The 12,210-nt window shown below is 52.9% G+C and overlaps 1 protein-coding gene across 1 annotated transcript in view; it reads right to left on the bottom strand.

The window, feature by feature from the left end:
* Window positions 1–233: 233 nt before the first annotated feature.
* The window catches only part of LOC138567566 (uncharacterized), a 171,228-nt gene continuing 159,251 nt past the window's right edge, over window positions 234–12,210 (bottom strand). Inside the window, exon 4 of the mRNA XM_069645915.1 lies at window positions 234–665. Coding sequence (XP_069502016.1) covers window positions 429–665 — 237 coding nt within the window. The 3' untranslated portion in view covers window positions 234–428. The remainder of the gene's footprint in view (window positions 666–12,210) is intronic.

The following is a 12,210-nucleotide window of genomic DNA, read 5'->3' as shown; positions in this document are numbered from 1 at the left end:
CAGCTGGTAAGATCCAAACAGGGGGGTGGGGAGGGTCCAAACAGGGGTTCCCCACTTCCCTGTTCCCCATCCTCCTCCTTCTTAGCGTTCTAGGCCACCCCCATCCATTATGTACCCAAACTAGTTCCATCATAAGAGTGAACTCTGACCTCATCCATAGGAGGCCCAATTGGATAGTGTACATCCTGTATCTCCCATCCTCTTGCCAAAGAACAAAACATCACAGTCTAAAATGCAGGTTATGTGTTTTATTGATTTAAAACGCAAAACGCTCGTTAATTAAAGGAAGAGCTGAGCAGATGAGCAAGGATACATCTGGAGAATACGTAACATCACAATCATTAAAGCTGGTCTGGTGTGGTTGGTGAGGCAGCAAGAGCGGCAGCTGTTCATGCACGAGCAGCAGGTCTTGCACGAGCGGCGGGTCTTCAGGCACGAGCACGTGGCTCTATATGCACGAGTGGCGGGTCTTCAGGCACGAGCACGAGCGGCGGCTCTTCATATCCGAGTCGTGGCTCTATATACACGAGCGGCGGGTCTTCAAGCACGAGCACGAGCGGCGGCGCAACATGAAAGAGTTGATGTGAGGCAGCGATGCTGTATTTGCCAGGCTGGTGTTCCTTTGGCATTTCACACGGCGGCGGTAATTCTTGTTTTGATCGAGTCTAAAAATAGAGTAGAAAACAATGTCAACAAGCTGCATTTCTCTATTTTTTATCATTCAGGAAAAGACATTTGTTGGTGCTTGTATTTTAACAGGCCACTACAGAGTTTCAGGGGCATGGAATCCCAACGAGCCATTTATGTACCACGTGGTGTGGGCTCTTTTCTAATGATGCCCGATACACTGCCACGGTTCCTCATGGTCTTTTCATGCGGGAGGTGGGTGTGTGGATGTGTACAGGGCTTGACAGGTGATCATGCTCCTGTTGCCCAAAGTTGGAGAGATGGCGCTACATTGGTTAAATGCTCCTGTCTAGGGCACAGGTTAGGGCAGAGAGCCAAAATAATACCCTATTGGATAGGTCATGAGAGATGTCACCACCACTTTAATGGGTATCGAATGAAAATCACGTCAAGCAAAATTTCCCCAAATTTGCACCCTGATTTAAATCAAAAACTTTCTCCAAGTATTCTAGGATTGGAATTTAGAATAATACATGACACCCCTCCTAGAATATTTGGGCAAAGTATTTTAGGGTTCAGGAAAAAATAATCGTCTCCCTGATGACATTTTGCAGGCGAGATATTCACGTGGAACTGTTTAATGCACCAGTTTAAAGTGCCATTTCTGAGGGCACAGGATAGGGTGAAGCCGGTGCCACCCTGTGATTTTTTGAACTGGCGACGCATAAATGTATGTGTCTAATATGCAGGAGCGACCGTGCGCAACGAGGGAGGCCGAACCAAACAAGGGGTTGAAATGGGGCATTTTAAAGCACATTCTGTGAAAAACTGAGTAAAAAGCCACACAGTTTGCAATCAATTTTGTATGGCAGTACATCAAAAAACACAATAAACGCAAGTCACCAACAGAGAACACAACCAATTTCCTACACATTTTCATTGTGCGTTTGGCCACAACATATGCCAACATATAAAACATGTTCATGCCGGCTGTGCCCATACATGCCCATGCATGCTGCACCAATATATGCCAGTATTACCAGTATTAACAAATGAGAATTCCCAGCCCTGATTGTTGTTGAGAGAATATGCATGTACACCACAGCAGTGTCTAACATGGGTTTTGATCTGTTAGTCTTCCAATCTCAATATCCACCAGTACCTTCTTTTTTGCCCATGAACACGCTCAGGTGGGCCAATATGGTGTATTGGCCACGGACCCTGGCTATCAAATCACCCCCTATCTGAAAGGTTACAGGGGCTTGCAGGCAGAGAAGGGCTCTGAAGGGTCTTGCATATCCGCTTTGGGGGAAAAGCCTTGACCTGTGAGGCGTGATGCAGAGGCTTCTTGTATTCCAGCCTGGAACATCCAGGTTGGTTTGTGTATTGGGTCGAGGCCCCCCCATTTATTTCTGTGAGAAGGAACAAGTTACTTACCTGTAACTGTTGTTCTCCAGCATGGGTCTGGCATGGATTCACATGCTCATGAATATTCCCCGTCGTCAGGCTGGGAATCCTCGGTAAAGAAAAATCAGTATCAGTTTCGTTTCTGATCTGTCTTTCGTAGTAGTAACCAATCACTGATTTCTGCGTCATACTGACCACAGCCAATGACTGCCATCTCCCTAAGCCCGGCCTCTGGCAGCCATCTTCAGATTTGGTAGCACGTGAAGTGGCAGTATGACCAAGTGAAGAGCCGCAGAGGGGTAGGCGGGAGGGTTCGCTGTGAATCCATGCCAGACCCATGCTGGAGAACAACAGTTACAGGTAAGTAATTTGTTCCTTCTCCAGCATGGGGTCTGGCATGGATTCACATGCTCATGAATAAAAGAATACATAGCAGTACACACATGCACAACCACGGGAGGTGGCAAAGGCTCAACATTAAGCATTACATCAAAAACTCAACATTAAGCAGTTCTTACCTCCTCACCAGGCTCACCTTATGCGAACAGGTTGCGCAGCACTGCTTGGCCGACCCTGGACTCCTCCCTGGAATCCCGATCGACGCAGTAGAATTTCGTGAAGGTGTGCGTCGACCTCCACGTAGCAGCCCTGCAGATGTCCAGCAAGGGCACACCAGATAGGAACGCCGTGGTAGCTGCGATCGCTCTGGTGGAATGGGCTCTCGGACGGCCAGGCAGCGGTCGGTTTGCCAACCGATGACAGTACATGATACAGCCGGAGAGCCATCTGGAAATGGAAGCCTTCGAGAGAGCCTTCCCCTGATTGACAGGTCCAAAGTTCACAAAAAGTTGTGACGTCTTCCGAAAACTCTTCATGCGGTCCACGTAGAACTTCAGCGCTCTAGCCACATCCAGCGAGTGCAAAGTCCTTTCAGCCGGCGACGAAGGCGACGGGAAGAAAACAGGCAGCACCAAGGGTTCGTTGAGGTGGAAGTCCCACGGCACCTTGGGCATGAAGGAGGGGTGCGTCCTGAGCACTACCCTCGTGTCGTGAAAAGTCAAGTGCGGGGGCTTGCAGGGAAAGGGCCTGGATCTCTCTCACCCGTCGTGCGGAGGTGATGGCCACAAGAAACGCTGTTTTCCACGACAAGAACTTCAACGGAGCTGAGTGCAGAGGCTCGAACGGAGGTCCCATGAGCTTGGTCAGCACCACGTTGAGCTCCCACGCCGGGGTCGGGGCCTTCACCGGCGGGAACGATCTGAACAGTCCCTTCATGAATTCTTTCACCAGACGATGAGACCACAAAGACGTCCGTCCCGTGGTTCTGGTGTATCGGGAGATCGCAGCAAGATGAATCTTGATGGAAGCGTTCGCCAGTCCAGCCCTGGCCAGCGTCAGCAGGTACGGCAGTACTTGAGGAGCCGTAATCCGTAGAGAGTTAATCTTCTGTGCGTGGCACCAGACAGAGAACCTCTTCCATTTGTGTCCGTAGCATTTAAGAGTTGAGGACGCCCTGGCCTTTGCAAGAACCTCTCTGCAGTCGGCCGGTATGTCGTAACCTCCAAACTCTAACGCTGCAGGAGCCAGGCCTGCAAGTTCAGCGACTTCGGGTCGTGATGGAGGATGGCGCCTCCTTCCCTGGAGAGAAGATCCGCGTCCACTGGCAGTTTGATTGACGGGGACGCTGACAAGTCCAGAAGGTCCGGGAACCATATCGGCCACGCAGGTGCGACGAGGATCATCCTGCACCGTGACCTCTTGAGCTGGTTGATGAGCCGGATCAGCAGCGGCAATGGAGGGAACGCATATAGGAACAGGCCCTCCCAGGGGAACGAGAAAGCATTGCCCATGCTCCTCGGCTGGGGAAACCTGCTGGCGAACCTCCGGCACTTGGAGTTCGTCGCCGTCGCGAACAGGTCGATCTGGGGTGTGCCCCACCGTCGGAAGAGGCGGTCCACTAGGTCCTGTCGTAGTTCCCACTCGTGGCACGAGCGCAGCTCTCTGCTGAGCGAGTCGGCGATGGTGTTTTTTATTCCTGCCAGATGAAACGGCACCAGAAACATCCCTTGGGCTACGGCCCAATGCCACAGATCCTGTGCCTCCTTGGACATGGCTGGGGATCTGGTACCGCCCTGCTTCCTGATGTAGAACATGGTGGTGGTGTTGTCGGTGAAGATCCTCACCACCTTGCCCTTGAGGGACGGAAGAAAGGACCTGAGGGCCCAAAACACTGCACGGAGTTCCAGGACGTTGATATGGAGGGACCTCTCCGCCGGCAGTCAAAGACCCCTCGCGTGCAGGTTTTCAGTGTGCGCTCCCCACCCTTCCGGGGAGGCATCCGTGGTCACTGTCTTCTGGTGGCCCGGGGTCTGGAAGTCCATGCCCGCCGTCAGATGCGCGCGGGTGCCCCACCACCGGATCGCTCGTCGGAAACTCTCGTCGAGTGTGTTCCTGTCCTCGAAGCTGCCCGTCGTCTGGATCCAGCGCGCATCCAGGAACTCCTGCAACGGGCGCATCCGAAGCCTGCACAGGCGGATGAGATAAATGCAAGAAGACATCATTCCGAGGAGGGACTTGATGGACCTCACCCTGGCCGCGTCCGCAACCAGCATCCGCTGCACCTTGCCCAAGATGGCCCTCGTCCTTTCCTCCGACGGAGAGGCCAGAAGCGACACTGTGTCGAGCTTCGCTCCCAGAAACAGTGCGTCTTGCGCGGGCACCAGGTGGGACTTGGCGTAGTTTATGGAGAATCCCAGGTCCGTGAGTAGTTGGACGGTCCTTGCCGTGTGCTCCGCGGCGAGCTCCTTCGTCTTTGCTCGGATGAGCCAGTCGTCCAGGTAGGGGTAGACGTGGATCCCCTCCAGGCGCAGCCGCGCCACCACCGGTGCGAGGCACTTGGTGAACACCCTGGGTGCCGACCTCAATCCGAAGGGAAGGGCTCTGAACTGGTAGTGACGCCCTTGGACCACGAATCTGAGAAACTTTCGGTGTCCCTTTAGGATGGGGATATGGAAGTAGGCATCCTCCAAATCCAACGACGACAGGAAATCGCCCTCCTCCAGTTGACCCAGGACGTGTTGGAGGGTGACCATCCAGAACTTCTGTGCCTTGATGAATTTGTTCAGTCGTCGTAGGTCCAGGATGGGACGCCATCCTCCCGTCTTCTTCTTCACGAGGAAGTATCTTGAGTAAACTCCGGAGCCCCGAAGCCTCTTTGGGACGAGCTCGGTGGCGCCTTTCTTGAGCATCGCCTTTACCTCCAAGAGAAGTTGAGGGATGTGATGTTCCTTCCTGGCCACAGGGGGGACACGCGGGCACCTCTTTAGAAACTCGAGTGCGTGACCCTGAGCCAGGGCGTCCAGCACCCAACGGTCGGTGGAGATGGACTCCCACACGCTGACGAAGCTCGCCAGCCGGCCTCCCACCGGGGTACTTCGGTGGGGGCCCGACCCCACGGCCGGTTCAGTCCTGCTTCGACGAGGCTTTGCCGCCTTGTCCTCCTTGGCGACGACGGCGGGGTCCGCCCGACTTGCCTCGTCCTCTGTAGGCTTCCTGCGACGACGAACGGGCCGCTTGACGATAGGTGGAAAATCCGCCGCCGGAACCTTTGGAGGCACCCTGTTTGCCTCCGCCGCTCCGAAAGGGCGGCCGTCGTTGCTGGAGAACACGAAGAGCCCGGGCCGTCTCCGTGTCCGCCTTGATGGCTTGTAGGGAATCGTCCACTGTTTTCCCAAACAGGTTGCTCCCGTCGAACGGCATGTCCAAGACTCTGGTCTGCACGTCCTGACGGAAGTCAGTAGCCTTGAGCCATCCACGCCGCCTAAGGCACACGCCGTTGCCCAACTGGCGAAATCCAGTGTCAGCGATGTCCGTGCAAGATCTCTAGGGCCTCCGCCCTCTTGTCGTCTGGTAAGAAGTCCAGCAGGGGGGCGAGTTTGTACCACAACTCCCTGTCGTAGCGACTACGATAGCCAAGGCGTTGGCAGCCTTAATCATCGTCGCTGCCGATGAGATGACTCTGCGTCCCATCGTGTCCAATTTCTTTCCCTCGCCGTCCGGCGGGGAGGTTGACGTAGAGGCCGAGCCCCCCCCGCTTTCTTCCTGGCCGCCGTGGAGACGACCGAGTCCGGGGTCGGCTGTGCCCGAAGGCACAAGGGGGCCGGGTCCGGGACCCGGTACTTCTCATACCGATCCCTTCTCGCCGGCGTTGTGGAGAGACCCTCATCCCAGATATCGTCCAGTAGAGGTACAGCGAGGACCGTCTTCCTCTTGGTCTCGCGCCGTTGATAAAGGAAACCTTCCTTCTTCTTCTCTTCCGGGCAGAGCTGGAAAAGCTTGGATGCCCTGGCGATCATGGCGTGAAACGATCCAATCTCGTCGGGCGGGGAAGCCCGGGGGGGGAGGTGACGACGGGAGATCCTCGTCGTAAACCTCGTCGTCTGTACCCGTCGCGGCCGTGTCAGTCCCGGTATCATCCCCACGTGTCGTGGACGGGGAGGAGGGCTGAGCAGGGCGTGATGGTTGAAAAGGAGGTGGAGGATGAATCCTTCTTCTCTTAAGAGGAGGGCTCCCAGAAGGGCCTGGCTCCGCGTCCCCCGTCGGGAGCGGTTCCTCCGTTGGTGGTAACGGCAGTCTCGTCCTTATCTCCGAGCATAAGGACTGTATAGCCAACAAAATGGCCGCCGAGTTGTCTTGCGGCACTGGTTGAGGGGATTCCGATGGGCGGTCAGGAGCCCCGTCGGCACCCTCGACGTTCTCGTCGCCTCCTACATCGGGGTCCCTCCCGACAGGATGGTCTTCTTCCACGCCAACGCCGTGGCTTAAGACTTCGATCAGCTCCTCCTCAGAGGTTGAGGCCGAATCCACGACGACCTCCTGCCCCCCCTTTTTCTTCTCCGTCGGAGGTTTCACGGGGGTCCTGTCGATGGGCATGAAAGAGGACTCCCTCCGCGGTGGCAGGGAGATTCTGGGCCCCGAGTTCGCCACCACTGGTGTAGCCTCCACAGGCTGAGCCAGGGCCGCCGCGACTGTCTCGATAGAGGCCTTGGCCGGATGGATCAAGGCTTTCACCACCTTAGGTGCGCTCACCGCCTTCTCCTTGGGGGGAGGGTCACCGCCTCGCTCCCCCTCCGATGGGGCCTTCGAGCACGACCGGGGTCTCTCCAGGAGCTTCGCCGGGTGCTCGGCCTTCCTCTTACCCGAGCCAGAGCGTTGGCTCGTGGTTGATGGCGCCGGGGAGGATGCGCCCTGCCTGGCGCCCGTAGAGCCCGACCGTTCGGCGCTCCCGGTGCCAGCGGACTCGCGGTGCTTGGCCTTCTGTTGGACCCCCGTCGCCGGGGCGCCCTCAAAGGTCTTAGAAGACTGCTCGGACTTCTTCTTCTTCTTCTCGCCTGACGGGCTCTTCCCTTCCAGCCAGTTGGCGAGACGCAGATGGCGGTCCTTCATGGTCCGCTCCGACATATTGCCGCAAAACGCACAGTCCTTCTCCACGTGCGTCTTGTCCTCATGCAGGCAGTAGAGGAAAAGGGAGTGTTCGTCCTCCTTAAAGACATTCTGAAGCTGGCATCCAGGGCAGACCCTGAACAGCTTTCCGGGCGTCGAGCTTCCCTTCTCCTGGGCCATGATCGAGAAGGGCCTGAGAAACTTCTGGAGTCCTCCAAAAGCGTGGCTCGACAAAATCTTCACCCTTGAGGGGCGTAGAAGAATCCGACACGGGTCCCCGTTGATCGGATAAAGAAACGGTGGAGCTTGAGGCTCTTTTGACCGAAAAAGAGAAAATTGTCCTAAGAAAAAGCGCGGAAAAAGCACTAAAGCTCGAGAGCAATAGCACGAGGATCCCAACACTTGAACGTGTGGTAAAAATCTGAAGATGGCTGCCAGAGGCGGGGCTTAGGGAGATGGCAGTCATTGGCTGTGGTCAGTATGACACAGAGATCAGTGATTGGTTACTACTACAAAAGACAGATCAGAAAAGAAACTGATACTGATTTTTCTTTACCGAGGATTCCCAGCCTGACGACGGGGAATATTCATGAGCATGTGAATCCATGCCAGACCCCATGCTGGAGAATATGCAGGATCAAGATTGCATACTAACTTACACTGCAAAGTACTGTCAAATGTACACTGTATGAACCCTGCACCCCCCCCCCCCCCCAGGGAGTGATTACAGAGCAAATAGTGACAGCTATTTCAGACACTTATCTGGAATGGAGGGCGAAAAACTCTCCTTGGGGTCATTGTGTTGGCGGATGATTTTAATGCTAGCCACCCTCAATAGGGGGTTGCGAGATTGAATGTGTACCTGATACAAGTGTGCCTGACAATGGTGCATATTGCACATCAAATCTTTGAAAAGAGGTCGTCTGTGGCTGGGCGTATTGTTGGAATGTAATGTGCTTCCTCTTAGACCTAGTGGCGACACGTCTTCTTCCTTTGCAACTTGGCGCAATGGTAGGGCGAGCAGTTGCATTGACTACATATTGTGAATAATCTTATTCACAAGTGTGTGCTGGACCTTGCTATCATTCCAACGACAATGAGCAAGCACCCCATGGTTAGGGTGTCCCCTGCACTTAAATATCTCGCTTTCTAGGAAGTCCCCTCGTGTGGATGCTGCCATTAACCTGCAGAGAAACAGAATCCTTTGGTCCGAAGTAAAAATTGTCCAATTCAAACGATCACTTGTAACTTGCGGCTACTCACCTGTTTAGTTGCTGCTTCACAGACAATGGGACTTAAGTGAAATGGTGGAAAATGCCTGGTCTCGTCAGCATAGGCACTTAATCGTTCATAATACTTCAGCCAATCAGGGCTCGCTTTTTGACCTTGCCATACACAAAAAGAGGATGCGGCCATGCGCAAGCTCAAAAGGGATAAGCACTTGGTTAACAGATCACCACATTATGTACACAATATAAAAATTGGCTGCACAGCCACAAATTCAATCTTGGAAAATGATATAAGCGTTGATTAGTTCACATGACTTCAAAAAATGTTGGTATCTGTTTCACTCATTCATGTCTGGTGATGCAGCACATGAGGTCTGTGGTATTTCACAAGAGATCTGGGGTGCTTATATTGTTGGTATCTACTAAAATGCTTCTTGGCTAATAGCTACTGGGTATGGGCCTATTTTTCATGATAACTGGGTTTTGACGAAGATGATGTCGTAACGGTAATCAAGAGGTTTAAGGCCTCAGGGACTGCTGGTCCAGATTGCCTTGCAAACGCTGTTATCAAAAGACACCCACAGTTTTGGGCCAGTATTTTATATGAGCTTTGTTTTTCTTTTCAAGACTGACAAAATATCTAGTAGCTGACATAGAATCCATATACATCCCGGTCCATAAAAAGGGCCAGCGTTCAGATCCCAACAATTTCTATCTGCTGGCTATGTTGGACTCCAGCGGGAAGATCTTTGCAGCCTTCCTACTGGGAAAACTTGCTAAGTGGGCAGAAGAAAATAACCTCCTGAAGTCCCCGCAGACTGGCTTTAGAAAAGGCTGAATTACCTCACATAGCATCAGCGTGCTTCAATCACTTATGTCAGACGTCCTTAATAGTGCAGACTCATGTTTATACCTTTTGCTATATAGATCACAGGGCTGCGTTTACAGTGTAACCAGAGTTAAGTTATGGGATAAGCTGGAGCATTGGAGAATTGACCCTACCTTGCTGTATTACATTACGCTGCTCTACTCTGAAATATCGATGACGGTCAGGCTGATGCAGGAGGGGAGCACATCTAAATCATTTCCCACCAACGCAGGCCTAAAACAGGCTGTGTACTTGCTATCCTCCTCTTCAACCTCTAGGTGGCCGACATGGAAGAGGCCTTGCAGTATATTCGAAACTTTCCACCAAAGTTCGGCGGTGAGAATATCATATGGCTCTTGTACGCCGATGACACAGTTCTTCTTGACCAAGCGCCCATAGGGTTACAACACTCACTGGATGCTATATACTCATATGTCTTGGCTAATAATCTGAAAATCAACCCCACCAAAATAAAAATCTTGGTGGGCGGTAGGAGGACAAGTAAAGGATTAGTCTTTCCCTGGACTATGGGTGGAAAGTACCTTGAGTTGGTTAATACCTATAACTACTTGGGCCTGTGTTAGGAAAGATTTCGTAATTGTAGGTAATTTTCCTTCCATGTGGCAACCCCTAAACTTTTTGCTGTTGTTTTTCACCTTGTTCTTGACTTTGCCAGAGAAGTGCAGCCTTCTGCCGCACTCCTCTGGGCTTTCGCTCCTTTCTTACGGGGAAACTGACATGCCCTTAAGACAGTCAGTACCGGGGAACGCTGTTTCCCGTAGTTTCTTTTATCATGTTGCGGCTTTCGTGCAACATGACACAAGAGGGCACTGTAAGCTAAGTTACAGCTCTCTTGGGTCTCTAGCCTTCTACAGGCCCTAGATACTCGTTTAGGATTGTATCTGATCGGTGCAAGTAATTCAGGGACGGGAATGGTGGCAGCGATCGTTTCTTTGTATTTTGAGCTCCTTTTAGCGTTCTAAGCGCGTTTTCCGCGCTTAACACAAAATGGTGGCCTGGCTCCCAAAATGGCCAGACCACGAGGCTCCTTTGTCCTGTCCGCTGACCGTCTTGCTCCCTTCACCTTCCCCAGGTCGAGCCGACCCGGGGCCTTCCTTATTTGGGCATGTACTTTCCCGCGAAACACGGATGCTTTCGCGGGCTTCTACAGGTGCCTCCAGGATGTGGGCTGGGATGTCTGGTCCCAATACACATCCTGGGTGCCAGAGAGTCTAGGGTGGTGTGAATGCCTGGGACCACCGTGGTCCGTGATTGGTCCACGAATGGTGTGAGTGTTGATGAGCGGATCTCCCATTGGGTCCCCTCCGTTTTGGCGCGAAGGGAACCGTGGATAAGAGGGGGCTGGAAACACCACTACCATGTCGATCTCCTGAGTTCTCACGAACGAAGGGATACAGGAGTCAAGTATCCTGCAACCACGAGGCTGGACCGAGGAATCGCTGGTGACCCGCTGAAGGACTTCTCCTCTGCACTGCTGTCGCCTTGTGAAACCCTTTTCACCTTTGATCGAACCAGAAGGCCTGTACTGGTACTTCGTCCCTTGGAATAGCGGGAACAGCTATTCTCGGCATCTTCACCATCTCCTGCCAGTAAGCCTTCGGAAGCGTCTCTGTGCCATCCAGTTGACTGACCAGCTTACACGGGCGTCTTGCTCTGTAACCGCCGCTGGGTTGTGTAGTATTTCGGGTCCTTGTCACTCTCACACGCTTCGTACACTTGGCGTTCCCAGGTCGGAAGTGAGTAGTGTACATTTGGCTCAGATACACACGGCCGCTCCGTTGCCCTGCTGTGGTAACAAACTGTGCAGGTTTCTTCGATTGGGACGTCTTTTTACTCAACACGACAACAAGGCGTTTCCTGCTCTTCTGAGCCTGCCAGCTGCTGAAACTGACACGGAGAATCCTGGGTCTGCTTGCATCGGGGACCGGTGAGTAGCATAGCTAGGATCTGGTCGCCCTCCTGCAGGAGCCCATTGCTTTTCTCCGCTGTGTAAAACAGCACCCTTGTCCGTACTCGCGCTCTGCTTCTGCCCACTGTGGAGGCTGCGCTTGAGTCGCGGAACTTGTTCTTCTTCTTTTGTGCACTAAACTGAACTGCCTGATTTCCCCCGAAGAGCTTCTTCTTTTGCCCGTTGGCACCAGCGTGTGCAGGTACTTTTGAGCACAAGGCTCCACTCTTCGCAGGGCTCGGACTTCCATCTAGTTAGGTGCCGCTGAAGGCGAACTGGGTCTAAGCATTATTTCGCACTGCCTGTTTTCCTTCCCTTTTAGGTGGACTACACATTTCGTGCATATAACGCTTGCGACTGTCGTATTTGTATATATATTGTGTTGATATGGTATGTGTTGGCTTAGTATTGTGATATTGTGATTTTCTCGCTACGGTCATTGTTTTAAAGGCCTTAAAATAAATGTGTTTATATTTTTTATATAACAACTGTTTGGAGTAGTTTGTAAGTGATCTTGCTTTGTGTGCTCATTGCGGGCTTTCAGTCACCCTCACCCCTCTTGAGACCTAGTCTTGACCGCCGCGATCGCTACCTTGATTGGTCTGGCTCGTCCAGAGGTTACCCTGTTCCAAGTAATTAGGTTGGCCTTCTGAACTTCTGCGCCACCA

This window comes from Ambystoma mexicanum, chromosome 2p, assembly GCF_040938575.1.
Source record: "Ambystoma mexicanum isolate Mex_15411 chromosome 2p, UKY_AmexF1_1, whole genome shotgun sequence".
Classification (NCBI taxonomy): domain Eukaryota; kingdom Metazoa; phylum Chordata; class Amphibia; order Caudata; family Ambystomatidae; genus Ambystoma; species Ambystoma mexicanum.
This window is presented reverse-complemented; position numbering and strand designations above follow the sequence as displayed.